General features: G+C 44.8%; 1 protein-coding gene across 1 annotated transcript in view; it reads right to left on the bottom strand.

The window, feature by feature from the left end:
- The window catches only part of LOC102454722 (complement C4-A), an 82002-nt gene extending 65106 nt beyond the window's left edge, over positions 1-16896 (bottom strand). Inside the window, exons 1-10 of the mRNA XM_075919120.1 lie at positions 16739-16896; positions 16330-16436; positions 15463-15655; positions 11177-11360; positions 9860-9930; positions 8335-8420; positions 6183-6265; positions 3628-3715; positions 2731-2836; positions 1485-1608 (exon numbers count right to left, since the gene is read on the bottom strand). Of these exons, the coding sequence (XP_075775235.1) occupies positions 1485-1608; positions 2731-2836; positions 3628-3715; positions 6183-6265; positions 8335-8420; positions 9860-9930; positions 11177-11360; positions 15463-15655; positions 16330-16394 (1000 nt within the window). The 5' untranslated portion in view covers positions 16395-16436; positions 16739-16896. The remainder of the gene's footprint in view (positions 1-1484; positions 1609-2730; positions 2837-3627; positions 3716-6182; positions 6266-8334; positions 8421-9859; positions 9931-11176; positions 11361-15462; positions 15656-16329; positions 16437-16738) is intronic.
- Between the last annotated feature and the right edge of the window lie 3257 nt (positions 16897-20153).

Here is a 20153-nt window from a genome sequence, read left to right on the forward strand (position 1 = left end):
TTAGCTCCTACCCAGACCACCTATCCAGGATTATCATTCACTGATTTTGGCTGGGTCCCCTTCTTGCTACAAAAAATCGATTACATTCCTAGCTAATATTCAGTGTGGATAGAGAGAAGAGAGAGAAAGAAACGGTTCAGTAACACCTTTTTGACACTTCCTCCCATGATCAGCCCCTGCTGAATAGATGTCATCAGCTATGTATGTCCTTATATGAATAATGGGGTCCACAATGTTAAAACTCAGACCACGTTATAGCAAGTATGAGGATATCTATTATCTGGCAACAGTGATTTGGGTAGTAGGTCTTTAGGTGTTTCTTTCTTTAGGTAACAGATCTATAGGTGTTTAATGCACTACCTGCATTGAACAGCAGTCTCATCTTCACTAGCCTCTTTTAGATGTTCTTAGACAAATGGAGATTTCTAGTGTTGCTCCCAATGTTCTCACACCGCTGGTTAACCAGAACCATGGTTGTTGTATATTGGGTTGTAGATATAGATCTTGTTGTTATGGTAACTGAGTAGGTCACTGGGGTCAGCCCAGCTAGTCTGGGCTTGTTCTGGTGAGTTCTGTGCTATGCAATAAAATGGACACTTGCACCTACTCCAGCTCTCTGCCTTTCCACTGATTTCTTCCTATGCTCTGAAACTCCCCACGACATAACAATGGTGTGCAGCTTTGGAGAGCTAGCAGCATGCTGGTTGTTGAGCAGGGTCTAGAGCTCTGTTGCAGAGCGGTGCTGAGTCGGAAATGGAGCTGGCTCAGTGGAATGAAGAGTTAAATGGTGATGGGCAAGCAGCTTCTGGTGCATGGGTGGAAAGTAGGAAGTAACAAGAAGACCTGGAACATATAGTACCCAGCAATATGGGATGGCACTGGAGGACTATCTGAACACAGGCTTAGCTACAGCTGTATCCAGGCCCACTGATGGAGGGGGTAGGGGCAAATGGTGCAGTTGCCCCAGGACCCAGCAATTCAAAGGGGCCTGGATCCCCAAGCCCTTTAGATTGCCACCAGAGTGCCATGCTAAGTGCTCTGTATGGCTCTGAGGGCTGAGACCTCACCCCTTCTGGGAGCACAGAACCAGGCCCCTGTATACCTTACCCAGGGGCCTGCACAGGCTGTCAGCTCCCCTGGCTGTATCCTTCCTGCAAAGTGGACAGTTTAAAGCACACAGGAAATTGTTAGCTTTAAGCCATCCCTCAGCTGTGCAAGCCAACATGGATTCAAGGCAAAAAAGCACATGCTAAGGATACTGTGTGTGCATAGTGATGTGTGGGAGAGGAGTAAACAAGTATAAAAAGCATATATTAAAGCCTGCAGCATATATACCATGTGTGCAGACAACTGGATAAGGACCTGTGTTAATTTTGCAGTGAAAACAAGCTCCCCGGACTAAGATTTCACTCAGTAAGAACTGTCCTGGGAAAAGACCAATGAAAATGTTGTGGATTACATCAGGAAATGCTTAGTTTACTTACTTGCAGTTTCTATAACTGTAACACCGACATACAAAAAATGCCTTTCCAGAGCAGTAATGTTCTGTGTTAATTTTTCTTCCAAAGATGTAGTACTTAAAGTGACTGTTCCTGTTCCATTTTGTATCTAAAATCAAGGTAAAGAATATAATTGCTTTTGGTGCTTTGACAAGTATTAGATTTAAAAGTTATGTTACATTTCCAGTGAAGTGGCTACAGTATACATGGTTCATTGTTTTAATGCCATTTGCTATTACATTTCCATGAACTTCAACAATATTGAACTCTGCTGACATAAAAGGACTTGCCATCAATGACTTGATATTAAATATGACTTGATATTCAATAATATACACCAGCTTTTCTCAAATAGGGGTCCATGGAATCCTGGGGGTCCCCAAGGGTACTCCAGAGGGATCTGTGGGTCTCACTGAAAAACTTCACCCCCCTTTCCTCCTCTCTCCCAGCACTTCCTTCATGCCAGGGATTCTCTGCTGTGAAGGAGGTGCTAGGAAGATGGGGAAAGAGCAGGGATCTTGACTCCATGCCATTCTTGTCCATGCCCCAAGTACTGACTCTGCAGCTCTCATTGGCCAGGAACTTAGGCCAATGGGACTGCAGGGATGGTAGCTACAGGCAGGGGTAGTGTATGGAGACCCCTGGATTCCCCCACTGGACTAGGAGCTGCTGCCAGAGGGATGTGCCAGTCAGTAGCCACCTGAAATCAGCGCTAACCCCCTAAACTCCTCCTATACCTCAGCCCCTTTCTACAGCCCACAACCTACACCCCCTCCCACACCTAAACTCCTTTCCAGAGCCTACACTTCCTCCCATACAACAGCCCTCTGCCCAAGCCCAGAGATGGCAGTCCACACCATGCCATACATTCAAACTCCCCGGTACAGCCTGCATCCCTACCCCCTATTCTAGTCCAGAGCCTGCACCCTCTCACATATCCAGACTCCCTCCAAGAGTCCACAACCCCTTGTGTGCCCCAACACCCTGCCTGGTGAAAGTGAGTGGGGATGAGGGAGAGTGAAGGAGGGGAGGGGGGTGTGGAATGAGTAGGGCAGTGTCTAAGAGAAGGGCTGGGGGAGGGGCATGGGCCTCAGTGAAGAGGATGAGGCAAGGGCTGAGTGGGAGGGTTAAAAAGTCCCTGAAAAACTGTACATCAAAATGTGGGTCCTCTGGTTGCTAAAGTCTGAGAGCCACTGATATACACTAATAAATTTTCACACATTGTACTTACCAAAGGCTGTTGTTCCAGGCCTGGGAGAAAACTTTTTTTATCAGTTTTCTCCATTATGCCAAATCGCACGTATGCCACACCATCTACCCCTTTTCCATACGAGTGCCTTTAATAGGAAAAAGAAAGAAGCAGCAATAATGATTGTAATATCCACAAAGTAGGCAGTCTAATGTGCATTTGTTAATGAACATGAAACAAAAGTGTCCCTTGCCCTAGAAATGAATTAATATTGTGCCTTGGTAAATGATTATTTAGAACTGAATTACTGACCCTATACATATTATAATCTTTGACAGCTTCATATACAAAGCCGTAGACATACAAAGTGAAGACCTAGGGTGCATCACTTAATCCCTGAGCTAGTCTACACTACAAAAGCTTTGATGACACGGCTAAACCAGTATAGAGCTACCAGCAAAGCCTCTGAGTGGAGCCACAGTTCATACTGGCAAAAGGACTCCTTTTGCTGGGATAGCTGTCTATGTGGGAAGGGGGGTTGCCAGCATAATTATGTCTTTTTTCCCATTCCAGGAAGCACTTTTTCCCCAGTTTAGGCCAGTGTTGCGTCTAAGCTGCACAGCAGCACAGCTTGACAGATGTTTTATCAGCCTCACCCAGTCAGTCAGCTCCATGCTGGGAGCCCTGAGCCTCTGACTGGGCGAGGCTGATTAATCGCCTGTGAAGCTCTGCTTCTGCACAGCTTAGAGGGAACACTGGTCCAGGCCAACATAGTTATGTTAACAGTACTGTAGTTTGGGCTTCTGCACCTCAGTTCCTCATCTGTAGGTCATAGCATTGCCTATGAAAGAGCTCATTTATTTTTTTTATCTCCAAGCCTCATTAACAAAACAAAACAAAACAAAACAAAACAAAACGACACCACTCAAATGTACGTACGTTGCATAAATACCAAAGGTAAAGGTCTTGTTCCAAATATGGTAATATGGTTCAAATGGGACAAGTCTGACTTCAAAAGATGGCAGTTCTGCACAAAAAAGCACACAAAATAAAGATCATGTGTAAAAATGTTCCCATTTTGAATGTGCCTTCAACTCCTGAGAGTTTGTAATGCACAAACCTTTGGGGAAATTGGCAGTTTTTGTTCCTGCACTGAGAGATGTGCGGACAACGTAGCAGTCTCCAATGAAGTGTTAGGCAAAAGCCGAGCAAGCCTTGATAGCCCTCTTGCTAGCCAATCGCTGGAGCTACTGTTACAGTGGCATAGAGACAGAGACTATGGACAGGAGCCCGATCTCACAAATTCTGATTTATATCCACTGAAGTCAGTGGCATTTTGCATATGTAAAATATATGTGAGATCAGACTCAGGTCCGCTGGCTGAGTAATACCCTTAGAGCCAGTTGTTCCTCACCAGAGTACATTCGTTATTAAATTCTCCAGTTCCATCAAAGAACTTCAGCGTGGGGTCAGGTCATGATTAGACCTTACAGGGGTGCCTAGAGATGAGAGGATGAAAATTCTCCTCAAATCAAGCAGCTCACATATAAGACCATAAGAACGGCCATACTGGGTCAGACCAATGGACCATCCAGCCCAGAATCCTGTCTGCCCACAGTGACCAATACCCGATGCTCCAGCAGGAGGGAACACAACAGGTAATCCGCACGTGATCCCTCCCCTGTCTCTCACCTCCAGAGAAACAGAGGCTAGGGACACCATTCCTACCCATCCTGGCTAATAGCCATTGATGGACCTAACCTCTATGAATCTATCTAGCTCTTTTTTGAACCCTGTTAAACTCCTCACCTTCACCACACACTCTGGCAATGTGTTCCAGAGATTGACTGTGTGCTGAATGAAGAAAAACTTCCTTGGATCATTTTAGCCAAGTGTAGAGGCTGTTCTTCCATGCATCTCCTGGGGCACAAGGCACTCTGGAGGGAGTAGAGCAAGAGTGGGCAAACTATGGTTTGTGGCTTCATATCACCCACTGAAGCTTTTAATCTAGCCCTCAAACTTAATTGCTCTGCTCTGGGGAGTGAGGTCCAGTGCTTATAGAATCATAGAACACTAGAACTGGAAGGGACCTCGAGAGGTCATCGAATCCAGTCCCCTGCCCGCACGGCAGGACCAAGTAGATCATGCCTGATAGATGTCTAGCCAACCTGCTCTTAAATATCTCCAGTGGTGGACATTCCACAACCTCCCTAGGCAATTTATTCCAGTGTTTAACCACCCTGATAGGCAGGATGTTTTTCCTAAAGTCCAAACTAAACCTCCATTGCCACAGATTAAGCCCATTACTTCTTATCCTACCTTCAGAGGCTGAGGAGAACAATTTTTCTCCTTCCTACTTGTAAGAACCTTTTAGATACTGGAAAACTGCTATCGTGTTCCCTCTCAGTCTTCTCTTTTCTAAACTAAACAAGCCTAATTCTTTCAGTCTTCCCTTATAGCTCTTGTTTTCTAGACCTTTAATCATTCTTGTTGCTCTTCTCTGGACCCTCTCCAATTTCTCCACATCTTTCTTGGAATGTGGTGCCCAGAACTGGACACAATACTCCAACTGAGGCCTCATGAGCACAGAGTAGAGCGGAAGAATGACTTGCTCACAACACTCCTGTTAATGCAACCCAGAATCATGTTTGCTTTTTTTGCAAGTGTCACACTGTTGACTCATGTTTAACTTGTAGTCCACTAAGACCCCTAGATCGCTTTCAGCAGCACTACTTCCTAGACAGTCGCTTCTCATTCTGTATGTGTGAAACTGATTGTTCCTTCCTAAATGGAGTACTTTGCATTTGTCCTTATTAAACTTCATCCTGTTTACCTCAGACCATTTATCCAATTTGTCTACATCATTTTGAATTATGACCCTATCCTTCAAAGCACTTGCAACCCCTCCCAGCTTGGTATCATCTGCAAATTTAATAATTGTACTCTCTATGCCAATCATTGAGGAAGATATTGAACAAAACTGTTCCGAAAACAGACCCCTGCAGAACCCCACTTGTTATGCCCTTCCAATAAGATTGTGTACTGTTCATAACTACTTTCTGAGAACGGTTATCCCACTCTGCCTGGTCACTCAGTCAGTATTCAGGCTGGGGAGCAGGATCAGGGGCTTTCCCTGATCCACCCACCCATCGCTTGGGTTAGAGAACAGGGACAGGGCCTTGCTGTGAGCATTCATAGCCCGCCATACAATTTCCATACCCAGATGTGGCCCCACACACCAGTTCAGACATACTGAATGGATGGTGGAGACTGCACACTAAAATATGTACCAGGGAACTCAACGAGGGATTACACCTCCTTGAGGTATAATCCCATTAAGTGCTGCTCCATCACCTCCTACTAGGGACAGTGCCTATCACGCCCATTTGTCCCGCCATTATATGGAAGATCTAATATCTAAACACAACCAGATACTTCTCTGAGATATAGCCAGAACCTTACCTACTCGTGCTCCCAATTAAACCTGAACTTACCATACTTTTTAACTTCAAATTCAGCTGAACCATTGGACAGCTCATAGCCATCAAACCAAGCCAGGATTTTCCAGTTGCCAGGCCTAGTGTTCAGATTAAACAGAGGTAAGTTTCTATCACTGAATAGATTTTCAAAGTAATTTAAACATAGTTAACGTATTGCTAAATAGACTAAGGGGGGGGGGGAAACCCCAACATTTGAAACCAAAGGACAGTCTCTGCTTTGTTCTCACACCCTCAGCAATGTATCTCCTTCATTTTAATTTCCCTTTGCTGATGGGGAGACCATGTCTCTCTGATGCACTGAAGTCTGGATTGAAATAGACACTTTGGAGAGTATGAGGAACAAGCCAATAAATTACCTTGTTGCAAACTACACAGAACACAGATTACCCCTAACAACATATGAAGAAGATCGTAACTATATATTCACAAGAGTCAATTTTCATTGCTAGGAGCACTAAGTAATTTAGCTTTTAAGCACGTTTAACATTCAGCATGTACTTCAGTCTCATTGAAGTCAATGGGATTTTAGCATGTGATTACAATTAAGCAGTGTGTTGAATGGGGTCTTAATAATTTGGAATACATCTAGAAGCACTAAGCAGTTGATCTCAACCTTGTCTTACACAGAGATCTCAGGGCCACACATGCCTGGGCCAACATTTCCTGCCAAATGTCATTGAATCTAGCCAAACGAGAAACATTTCCTTCATCTGTTAAAGAACTGGAGAGGCTCCTTATTAATCACACCCTTAGATGCTTTGTGACTCCAGGGCAAGGCACCTTTACTTCTTCTTGTTTTTAATCTTTATATTTTTAATGTCATTTTTTTCTCGTGATAGGGAGAGCAATGGTTGCACAAGTAGAGACATGCTGTGTATGTGCACATCGCAGGGTGCATGAGTAGCATAGGATATACGTAGGTGTGTTAAGTGCTTGTCTGTGTGGTGAGTGATGGAGTGACAGACACTACACAGAGAAATCAATTCATCTGCCCAGGGCCGGAACGTCTCACCAGACCACCCAGCAGGGAGTGAGACTTTAGTTACTTAGTTGTAGCCTATCATCATGTTATGGATGTAAACAACTAGTCTAATAGTCAACTACTCTCATTCCCCCAGCCCCTTGCTACCTCTGTATCAGAGGCAGCAAAGTGGAGGGAAGCTGCTTAAATGCCGGTTCCCACCAGCACTGTCTCTGCAGCACCAGAGAAGGAGCAGGGGAGGCAGAGGTGCAGCGGGGAACCCGGCATGAGCGGGGACTGAAGCAGCTCACACTGGGTCCTACTCTATGCCTCTGCCTTTTAAAAGTAGTAAAAGCCATTTAAAAGGCAGAGCCACAGCAGTCACTACTACATTTAAAAGGCAGAGCTGCAGTAGGGTTAGCTCCCGGGGCCAGTGTGAGCTTAGTCCTGGCTCATGCCGTCCACGGGGACTAACCCCTCTGTGGCTCTTCAGTTTAAATGTAGTAGAAGCTGGGCTGCTGTGTGCCCAGCCCCTACTACATTTAAATTGCAGAGCCACAGTGAGGGTCACAAGTGCCCCCCCCCCATCGACTAATCAAATAGTTAATGGAAATTCCATTGACTACTTGATTAGCTAATCAATCACAATTTAACATCACTAGATCGTAGGTTTAGATCCTGTTGTAGTTTTCCGTAGATGGTTAAAATCCATCTGATCTCTCTCAAACTCGACTGAATTGCACAGTTTGTAACACACCCTGTGCTATATTCACCTCCCCGCTCTAACAAAGGATGGCAAAATTAAACAACACTTAGTAGCAAAGGGGAAATTGTTATAAAAATGAAACAGTGTATTTCTGTAGCCATCTTTAGAATAAATATCTGGTGCTCCCAGTTAATAAGATCAGTAAGATCTGCTGCCCCAAGGATGGAGCAGCAGAGTTAAGGAAGGGCTACTCCTGCCCGCCCTGGCCCTGCACCACTCCTGAAAGCAGCTGGCATGTACAGCCATGGCTCCATATGCTGCCCCTCACCTACAGGCTCTGACCCCACAGCCTCTGCTGGCCATGGCTCTCTGTTATTGATCAGTAGGAGCTGCAGGAGTGGTGTCTGCAGACAAGGACAGCGTGTGGAAACCCCCTGCTCTAATCTTTGAGACACAAAGATTATGCCACAGTAACTTACTCTGCAATGTCAGGTATCATAAAATCTCCACTGGTCATCGGCTTTGTCTGCAACGCTGACTTTTTAACCACCATTCCTTTTGAATTCTATTGAGGAAAAAACAAAACAAAACTACAGCTCATATCCTCAGAACAAAACATTTGTGTCATGAACTGAAGTTTGCAACTAGATCTTGGGGAGTGGAAACAGTAAGATTGCTCTCATTTTTCCTTCCCTTAGGAATCCACTTTCCTGCCCCACCAGCATAGTCCACTTTAGACAAGAAGGACTATATCAGATTCCCTTCACAACCAGCATACACCACTGCTCCTCTGGCTAGAAGAATTACTTCTGAGTGAAACACTAAATTGCCTTGACAGTTCTCTCTGCTGTCTGCCCTACAAAGTTCTCCGCATGAGATCCAGATGAGAAACTAACAGAGCCTTTCTCTTCTGCTTACAGGTTCAAGTTTGAACCCGATTGGTAAGGACTGAAAGGTGTCATCATAGGATAGCTGTCCAGTGGCCATATGAAATGAATTGATGGTCTCTATTTGGTTGTCAGTGGACAAATGCTCTTGTAACACCGACAGGCTGAACCGAACCTGGGACCTCCGGAGCTTAGGAGAGTGGTTTTCAAACTTAGGGTCATGATCCAGTACAGGATCAAGGAATGTCAGGCACTGGGTCTCATTGCTGCAGGGGGATCGGGTGACCAATGGGAGTGCTAAGGAAAGCTACATGACTCTTCTGGCTCTGCAGATTGCGCTGCGCCCCAGAAGTTGCCGGCAGCAGGCCTAGGTGGTGGGGGGGGGGGGGGGGAGGGAGAAGGGGAGGGAAGGAGGGGGAGGGGGAGGGGGAGGAAGAGTGCACAGTGCTCCACACACTGGGGCTCCACACATTGCCCCTGCCCCGAGCTCTAACTCCACACTCCCATTGTCCAGGAACCTGCTGCAGGCTCCTTCTGGAGTACAGCATGGTCTGTGGTGAAAGGAGAGGCAGGAAGCCTGCCTTAGAACCCTGCTGCACTGCTAATGGGGAGTCGCTGAAGGTAAGCCCTCCTGCTCCAGCTATGACCCTCCCCCCAAAGCCAGAGCCCCCTCCTATGCCCCAAATCTCTCATCCTCAGTCCCACCCCAGAGCCCACACTCTAGTCATATCATAACAGGTCACAGACATCACAATTTCCTTCAACTGGGTAATGAGAAAAATGTTTGAAAACCACTGGCTTAGTGCATGAGCCTCTACGGCTTGAGTTAAAAGCCAGCTGGCTCTCAGTTAAGGCTGTAGAGGAAACTCATTCTTTCTCTCTGTAAGTGGTCTAAGTGCCACTACAAGGGACAGAGACCACACCCAGAAGATGTGTGGGTTCCACTCTCGCCACAGAAACACAACAGCTTTATGGAGGTTTCAGAAGCCAGAATTTTTTTTTAACCAGATTCTCGCAACTGTCAACAAAAGTGCAGTGACACCATCAAAAGCCATCACTGGAACCAGCCTCACTCTTGAACCTCCTGAAAATTACCTACCCCAGTTTAAATACTCACTAGTACATTGACTTGAATCTTCTCATTTGCAGGTCTCATTGCATTGTTCAAGGTGAAGATCCTGTACTTAACTAGTTAACAAAAACAGTAAAGCTGAGGATTTCATTGTACCTTTCTAAAATATACATTCTATATTTTCATGTTACTAATGGAATCAGTCAGTTCAGGAATGCAAATCAAATAATGAGAAAAGTAATAAAAAACTACCATTATCTTTTTAGGTTACACCATATGAAGCAATTTAAATATCGACAAATGTGTTTCCTGGAGTAAGTTTGCTTCCTCTATAGTAGGGGTTCTCAAACTCCATTGCATTGTGACCCCCTTCCGACGACAAAAATTACTATCCCAGGAGAGGGGTGAGGAACCAAACCCTGAGTCTGCCCAAGCCCTATTGCCACCCAAAGTCCAGGGGTGATGGTCCAAAGCTGAAACCCATGGGCTTCAGTCCTGGGGAGAGGACCTGTAACCTGAGCTTTGTTGCTGAGGGTGGTGGGAGTTGGGCTTTGGCCTTGGGTGGTAGGATTCAGACTTTGGCTTTGGCCCCAGAGCCTGAGCAAGTCTAAGCCAGCCTTGGTGATCCCATTAAAATGGAATCACAACCCCATGTTCCCTTTAATGTCTTCCATCCATGTGTGGATTTTTTCCATCCATGTGAAGAATATTTTGTTATTTACACCAAGGCATGTGCATGTGCACTACCGGTAGAAACAAAAGAACCTATCTGGGGCCTCTTTTCTATCAGCTGGGCATCATTTGAATGTCTCCTGAGAGGCTGCACAAGTGCACGGCTTACAGAAAACACTGGTCACAACCCACGTTGGGGTCCTGGCACACTGTTTGAGAACCGCTGCACTACAGTGTCATAACAGGCACTTAATCATTGCAACCAAAATGCATATAACATTGAACTCTCTGTGTTATAAGTTAATCCAGGGTCACTTTGTCTCTTCATAATCACTAAGAGGGGGTGTTTGCCCGTCACAAAGCTCTGTGAGAGCATTTTCCCTCCCCCCTTTAATTTTTTTCCTGAGGAGAGTCGTTGTTGTGTGCTTGAAGAGGAAGTTCCAGAGTCTGTTGGGCCCTGATCCCCTCTCTAAGGGGGCTAAAAGAACAAAAACTTCTTTGCCCTTTTGCACCACTACTCAGGGCCGTGTCACAATGCAGCAGCCTATACAGCTGCTGGAAGCTCAAATGGATGGGGGAAATAGTGAAGTTTTTGTCATCAAGTGAAGAATTTTCCCATTAATATTTTCTCTAAGAGCAACCAAATGATTCATAACATTTTTAACCTCTAAAAAGTGGCACTTTTAAAACCTTTTGTATATGGTGTGTATATAGGTTTATCTGTTTGAATAAAAATGAAGCCCTTCTTGGAAGACAGGAGGATGCGAGTGTGCTGAGCATGTTCCTTAAAAAGTTCTTTGCTTTCCATGACAAGCAGAATATATGGTTTTCGTCTTTTCTTGAACATGTCTTCTGGCATCAAATCAGGCTTGACCTGAATATAATAGAAGAACAGTGTTAGATTCTAACCTGATATAATTCAGTGTAGCTCTGGTGAAGTCCAAGGAACTATGGTAACATAGAGCAGCTGAGAATTTGCCATAAGATGTTTATCTGATTGGAGTATCCATGAAATAGCTGAAGAGTTTATATAACTTTTATGGTTTATCATACAATTTTTATACAGAGGGTTCTCAAATGTATTTCTGTTTTGGGACTAATATTTCTTTGGCATTAAAAACACAATTTACTCCCTTAGGGTATGTCTACACTGCAAAGTTAATTTGAAATAACAGCCATTATTTCAAATTAACTTTAATAGCGTCTATACATGCAAACCGCTATTTCAAAATTAATTCGAAAGAGCGGAGTGCTTAATTTGAATTTGGTAAACCTCATTCTACGAGGAATAACTCCAAATTCGAAATAGCTAATTTGAATTAAGTGCTGTGTAGATACTTAATTCAAAATAGGGGGCCTCCAGCCCCTTCCAGGAAGCCCTGGTGGCCACTCTGGACACAACCAGGAAAACTTACTCTCCTCTCCCCCCTGCCCCAGAGCCATTAAAGGGGTAGACCCTGGCCACAGTGCCTGCTCCAAACCTGCCAGCCCAGAGCCAGCAGTGGCCATTGGGGGGCCCCTGACCCAGTGGCCTCAAAACATGAGCCAGCAAGCCACTGGCAGCCAGTCTTCCACCCCTCTCCGGGAGCAGTCTGCCAGCTCCCAGGAGCCTGACAGGGGCTGGAGAAGGCGGGAGCCTTCCTGGTCCAGGGTGGAGATCATGGACCTTATTCAGGTTTGGGGGGGATGCCCCCAACGGCCATGATCTCCTCTCTAGACAGAGGAATGCAGCCATCTATGGCAGGATAGCTGCCAACCTGAACACCAAAGGCCACATGCGAACCCAGGAGCAGGTTTGCATGAAAATCAAGTTGGTCCAGCGAAACCCTCAACCCTGGGCCCTAAGCTTCTCCTCCCCCTTCTTCCCCTTGCTTCCCCCTTCCAGCTCCCTCCTCCCAGGTTTCCCCCTCCCCTCCCGCCCTCTCTCTTCCCCTCTCCCACCTCCTTTTCCCAGTCTCCCCAGAGGTTCATTCCCCCCCCCCCCAGTTTTGTTCAATAAACCCAGTTTCTAGTTTTGAACGTATGTGTCTTTTGCTTGACATCAGAAAGGGGGGCTAGGGAGGGGTAAGTGGAAGGACGTGAGGGAGGAATGTGGCACGAGCCCCTAGTAGGGAGCACCGGTGTGGCTCTGAGGGCTCCTCAGGGTGGACACTCTCCTGCAGGGCCTCCTGGATCCTGACAGCCCCCCGATGGACTCCCCGGATGGCAGCCTGCAGCAAGTGCAGCCGGTCTGATGGCAACAACCCCACAATATGCCCAGGCATACCCAGGGGCAGCTCTGGCTCCATGTGGTTGAGTGCTGTGGTGTCCTGAGTGCTGTGATGTCCTGAGTGCGGGTACTCAGGGCTCTCCAAGACCGGACTGCTTTGCTGTCCCTCATCGAGGTACCCTGAGTACTGTTTGTCCGGGGTGGGGGATCGGGTTCTTTTAAGCACGGAGCTCAGTTAGCCTCAGGCAGCAGCCCCACACACTAAGTCCTAACCTGATGCCCTGCCGGCACTGGTTCCAGCCAGCCTTAATTTCGGTTCAGGGTCCACTCAGTGTAGACACTCTATTTCGAATAGGTTTTGTGTGTAAATGTGTTAATTCAAATTAGATTAATTCAAATTAACTATTTCAGATTAAGTTAACTCGAATTAACGCTGTAATGCAGACGTACCCTAATATTCCCTAGTATTCTTTAGATTCCCAGATCTTAAAACACCTTGCTTTCAATTTAAATATAGTTAAAACCTAATTAGTTTTTATCCTAAATATGTATTAGATTCTTGTTACTATGCCATTTGGCTGCTCTAATATCACCCCATATTCCTTTATTTATTCAAAGTTAGGGCATATGATTAGAGCATTATCTGGTGCAGATTAATAAGTGTCACCAAATGTCTTTTCTAGAAAGGACTTCAAACTAAAGCTGCAGCTCTGAACTTTAGGAATATTTAGATCAAATCTGAATTTTACAGAATGTAATTTTCCCTGCAGTGATCCAGAACAATACCCCAGATCTTAATTCTTCTGAACTTTAAGGACTTATTTCAACAGCCACGAATACTAAACAGGCTTTGGGATGTAATGTGGCATCTCCTTAACTCACTGTTCACTGCAATGTCATATGTTTTTAGACTAGAAGACCATACATCCTAGCCCTTAGATGTATTTTCTCCTGGGTTTGGAAAGTACCTATCACACTGTGGGGGCTACCACAGTCTTAGGCCTGGTGCGCACTAGAAAATTAGGCTAGCATAACCACATTGCTCAAAGTATGCCAGATCTACACCTTTGAGAGGTATAGTTAAGACAAGCTAAGTTCCCATGTAGATAGTGGTAGGTCAGTGAAAGAATGCTTCTGTCAATTTAGCTACAATCCCTTGGGGAGGTGGATTACCTATGCTAATGGAAGAATCCCTCCTATTGGCATAGGCAGTGTCGACATTGAAGCACTGTAGCTGCAGTGGCTGAGCTGTGCTGCTGGGGTGGTTCAAGTCTAGACAAGTGCTCAGTAATAAAAGTGAAGACGACCATTTCATCTAAATGGAACTGTGAATTAACTTTGCTAAGATGCCAGGGCCAATGTTCCAGTCTCATGAAAAAAAATTACAGAATCTTTATAAATCAAAAGTGGTCAGGAATTTGAGTCTACCTGCCACACAGAACACAGCACTTATCATCACAAAGAGCCCACTGAAACCATGCACTTCTGACCCCTCTGCTGATGGACTCTGGACTCTCCGGGTCCATCAGCAGACCCAACTGGGCTCCCCTCCTGACTCTTGGCTCTGAAGCCAGGTTCTCTGCCTCTGGGACACCATGTCCCCTGTCCCAGGGTGCTGCCAGATCCCGCAGCCAGTTCCAGGGCCGCTGTTATCGCCACTGAATTCCACTTCCCTGGGGCTTGTGCCACTGCCAACAGGCTCAGCAGCCAGCCCTGTGATGCTCGACTTGGGTGTTCCTGGGCCGCTGCCAGGCTCTATTGCCCTGGGGCTGCTGCTGTTGCTGCTGCTGCAGAGCCGCTGCCAGATACTTCTGCTGCTGGGCTTAGCTGTCCTGGGGTGCCACCAGGCTCTGTGGCCAGCCCTGGGATGTTGGGCTTGGCAGCCCTGCTCTGCTTCCCCAGGGCTGTCAATGGGCTGTGCTGCACTGTGGCTACCACCACCAATGGGCTCGGCCACCCCAGGTCTGCCACTGGGCTCTACAGTGCTGGGGCTACCTCCAGGCTCTACAGCCATCCCCGACATGTGGCTCTATGGCCAGCCCCAGGACACCGGGCTCAGCTGCTCCAGGGTGCTGTCGGGCTCCATGGCCAGCGCCAGCACACGGCTTCACAGTTAGCCCCAGGGCCACTGCCGGGCTCCACCGACCCTGAGATCCACTAGGCTCCTAGCTCCCTGGCTAGCTCCAAGCCCCAGGCAGGACCACGGATGTTGCTGGACCAGTGAGTCCCTGGACCAGAGAGGTTCAACCTGTACTTCCATCTAAACCAGCAATACCACTCCAAACAGAGCTTGAGTTTTCCTATCCAAGCTGTGGCCCCATCTAATCAGGCCATGTCTACACTGCAGGCTTTTGCTGGCAGAGAGTATGCTAACGAAGCACTCATTAGCATTTGTTGGGCTGTCATTTGCATATTCTCTGCTGATGCTTTTTGCGCAAGAGGTTTTTGTGAAAAAATAAGCAGTGTAGACAGGTCCATTTTGTACAAAAAAACCTTTTGCACAAGATCCTTATGCCTCAAAAAAGGAGGTATAATGATTTTGCACAAAAGGGACCCATCTACACTGCTCTTGCGCAAAAAACATAGGCAGAGAATATGCAAATGACAGCGTGACAAATGCTAATGAGTGCTTCATTAGCATACTCTTTGCTGGCAAAAGCCTGCAGTGTAGACATAGTGATTTCAGAACACCCCAGCTCATGATGATATGGCTGCTAACAGATTTGTATAAGACAGCTTTTGGATATTATCTCGATTGTTGACTCACCATAATTTTTTTTATTTCCTGATAGTTGTTCTCTTGGTTGAGGGTAAAGACAATCATGTCTGATAGTAGCTCATTTTTTATCTCATCCTTGAAGCATGCTGTAAGTTTGACAGAGCTCTGTGCTCCGTGTACTTGAACAGTTATTGTCTCATGTTCTCCCACATGTACCACATTTGGTGCAGTAATAAGAAATCTAAAACCAGAGAGAATAGACTCATTATAGAGTGATGTGGATTTTTTTGTACAATCAATAAAAAGCACCCGCCCAGTGCAAATTTTTCAAAAAACACTAAACAAACAAACTTGTGAATTCCCTCAGACCAAACCAACTCAACAATAACATACATACAATAGAAATCAATTAACCTCTTCCTCACAAGTCTCATCCACCCTGAATTACCACAGCCAGCCCTACCCCAAACTCATCTCACATGCAAAAGGGGAAAGGACAGACCTTGTAGGCTAATCATAACTACCAATGCCAATTTCATAGAGAGCAAAGTTAGACAGGCTCATGCTTACATATCTGGAAGTAATAAGAGGTAGTACACCAATAACACTATATAAATATGCATATTTACACTTAAAAACATGTATTTTCAGTTGATGGCACCAAACATCAGATGGTGTCTTACACTATCCATTTCCCCAAATACTTCTGTATGTCAACAGGTATAGTTTCCATCATATATATATTGAGTTATAGATAGTTCATCTTCATCCAGATGCCTGCCTCCCTAAAATGCTAGTAATACAAGACTAAAATCTGGGTTTTGTGAAGAAACAGTGAGTTGAGTGTTATCTAGCTATATTTTCTTCCCCATGGTACTTGTCATTAAGCAGAAAATTAATAAGCACTATACTTACGATGGTGCTTGTTCCGTGATGCACAAGAATGCACAAATGCCCAGCACAAATACCAGTCTTTCCATCGACAACCTCTACAATATAAATTTCCTTGCTGCAAGAAAGATCTATCAGAAGAACATTAATAACCTTCCTTTGAAATGGCGGTGATTAGAAGTGGGTTGACCACAGACTACATTAATTATCAGTCTCTGTCCTGGGTTACTCATTAATAACCCTCAATATTATGCAATCAATATTGAAATAAGATTCCAGAGATGTAAAAATATAGCCCAGGGATGCACATTCTAGCACTAATCAAGACTTTGCGTGCTATTATTTAGACTCTGTTTCCTAGATTCTTTGCAGCTGCAGTATTTTCAATTGTTTAAAATCATGTGGAGAGAAGTTATCATAATATCATACTTACTTCAATAGTGTAAGCTCTGAAAATGCAGTCCTTACACCAGTTTCATGAAAAAGATAGCATGAAGAAAACAATTGCAGTAAGAGAATTCTTCATTTTGAGTGGAGAATAAAGCAGTGCTGGCTAATGCTTTTTTCTATCGGAGAATAACTTTGTTCTAATAAGAAAGTTTCTTTCCACTGTGTTTAAACACTGATTGAATCTAGTGCTTATGAAAACATGGAAAACACTGACTACAGCCAAGTATAGCATGGACACACACTCAGCAATGTTCACAATGGAACTCGGCCAATGCAACTCTGTTCAGGCCTGCGGTTCTCAAACTCTCACACTCTAGACTTCCTGAGCAAAGCCTGAGGGTTGCACTGAACCATACCAGATTATGTGCTGGGGTTGTGATATGGACAAATGTTTACTACAGGCACAAATTAAAGACATCCCTTCAGTTGGATCTCATCACACTTTATGGATGCACTGGAGTTCTACATCCTCTTTTTTCTCATCTTGCTTTAGTCCTTTTTCTCCCAAATCTGGTTAGCTGTCATCAGGGCTCAGTTCAATGTCCTTGACAGGACAATCACTGTTAGTGAGATTAGCAGACATGTCAGTAAGGCAGTTGTTTTTAACATGGGGTACGTCAACCCAGATGGGTACATCAACTCATTTAGCTATGTGCCTAGATTTAACAACAAGCTCCATTTAAAAGCACTAGCAAACCCATACAAAACTAACATTTCATACAGACAACTTGTTTCTAGTGCTCTATAGACTATATGCTGAAACATAAGAACACTATTTACATTTCAATTGATTTATTTTATAAGACTATGGTAAAAATGAGAAAGTCAGCCATTTTTCAGTAACAGTGTGCTGTGACATGTATTTTCATGCCTGATTTTCTAAGCAAGTCATTTTTAATGAGGCAAAATGTGGGGTTCATGAGATAATTAGACTCCTGAAAGGGGTACAATAGTTTGGAAAGATTGAACTGTCCTAAGGTATATCAATAACCTTGAAGAATGGTTCAGAATTAAAATGTGTGTAAATGGATTAATAAGTTCTCGGATCCCACTGTAACCCACACACTTTCTGGGTGTGGTACACTGTCCCATGGAGTGGCACTGAGACCACTTACAGTGACAAAGAATGAGTTTGCTCTACAGCCTTCGCTGAGCACCAGCTGACTTTTTAGCTCAAGCTACCGAGGCTCATGGACTAAGCTCCATAGGTTCCAGGTTCAGTTCTACATGTTGGCATTACACCAGCTCCACCCCCTCCCTCACTTTCTATATGCTATTTGGGAGGCAGCTGGACCCCTGGAGAGTAGAACAGCCCCCACCACTCTATCTGAACCTGATCCCAGCTCCCTCACCTTCACTGGTTAACCTTTTCATACAAAATATTTTTTAAAATAATTTAAATGGTTAACTTTTTAAAATGATATTTACTTCCTTAGTTCTCAAGGCACTGTTGTAGCCAGCATCACAAGGTATTTATGGGCCAGATGTGCTAAAGATTCACGTGTTCTGTCATGCTGCATGCACTATTCCAGAGGACATGCATCTATGCCAATGATGGGTTCTTTTCAATAAGGATCCAAAGCAGCATGGACCATTTTCATCGTCTGAGTCAAATGCTACCAGCAGAAGGTTGATTTTCTTTTTTGTCAGTTTGGGTTCCATAGTTTCTGCCTCAGTGTTGCTTTTGTAAGACTTCTGACAGCATGCACCACACCTCATCCCTCTCAGATTTTGGACCTCAACTCAAATTCTTAAAACTAGGATTGATTGCTGTAGTTATTTTTAGAAATCTCACATTGGTACCTTCTTTGCATTTTGGCACATCTGATGGGAAAGTGTTCTTAAATGAACATATGCTGGGCCACAATCCTGGCTGCTATAACATGAAATATTCAGCAGAATGTGGGTAGAACAGAGCAGAAGACATACAATTCTTCCCCAAGGCGTTCAGTCACAAATGTAATTAATGCATTCTTTTTTAACGAGTTTCATCATCATGGAAGATTGTCCTCTGGAATGTGGCGAAAGCATGAAGGAACATGTGAATGTTTAGCATATTTTGCAACTCTGACTTCAGAAGTGCCATATGGACACCTGTTCTCACTTTCAGATGACACTGTAAATAAGAAACAGGCAGCATTATCTCTCATAAATGTAAACAAACTTGTTTGTCTTAGCAATTGGCTGAACAAGAAGTAGGACTGAGTGGACTTACAGATACTAAAGTTTTGCATTTTTTGTTTTTATTTTGAATGAAGTTATGTAACAAGGTTTAATGCAGTTATTCAACTAGTTCATCGGGGGCACCACCAAACAGTTGATTCTGGGGGCTAAGCACCCACTATTTCTTTTCCATCCAAGAGTACACAATGAGTCAACATCTATACTACTTAGATACTTAAAGCCCAGACTTACTCACCTAAATCATTGTTTTAGGCTCTGCTGCACTTCACAAAACTCCTTAAAACTGCTGTAGGCACCTGAAAACAGTTGGCTTTTAATTGTTTGTAGTTGAAGTTCCCAAGGCACCTATGTTTCTGCTTGCATGCCTGCACACCACTACTGCCCACTAGGTGTTCAGTTGCCAATCTCCTACCTAAGCCACAGAGCAATTCATTAGTCATGGATGCTGTTGGGTTCATTTGTCTAAGTTGTGACTCTTAGCATGACCCCATCAGTACTTTGTGACTCTAATCCTAAGTCCATTAACTAGAAGCAGAGACACAAGTACCGTAAAATCTTGAGTATAATGCGCACTTTTTTCCCAAGTTATTTAGCGTCAAAGTCAGGTTGCGCATTATACATAGGCGCTATATACGGGTATGTCTACACTACCCTCCTAATTCGAACTAGGAGGGTAATGTAGGCATACCGCACTTGCAAATGAATCCCGGGATTTGAATTTCCCGGGCTTCATTTGCATGAAGCCGGCCGGTGCCATTTTAAAATGCCGGCAGTTCGAACCCCATGCCGCGCGGCTACACGCGGCACGGAGTAGCTAGTTTGGATTAGGCTTCCTAATCCGAACTAGCTGTACTCCTCGTGGAAGTGGGCAAGGTGGGGCTTGGTGCTGGTGGGTCGGCTCCTGGCCTTTTTAAAGAAAATATCTGAGGTAAGCTCGATGTACAGTGGGGTGCGCATTATATATAGGAGTTTTTTTCATTATGCTAAGATTCAAAAGTCAGGATGCACATTATACATTGGCGTGCATTATACTCGAGATTTTACGGTATCTGCTTCAGCTCAGCCCCAGAAAGGGGAAGAGAGACCCGCTTGGCCACAGCATACAGACAAGTCACTGTGATTACAGTGTAGATCCCATCCTACAAAGTGTACATCCCATCCTAAGTTGGAGTGCACTTCTCCTGAGATGTGAACTTCATGGGACCTGGGAACAA

This window comes from Pelodiscus sinensis, chromosome 1 (assembly GCF_049634645.1).
Source record: "Pelodiscus sinensis isolate JC-2024 chromosome 1, ASM4963464v1, whole genome shotgun sequence".
NCBI lineage: Eukaryota > Metazoa > Chordata > Testudines > Trionychidae > Pelodiscus > Pelodiscus sinensis.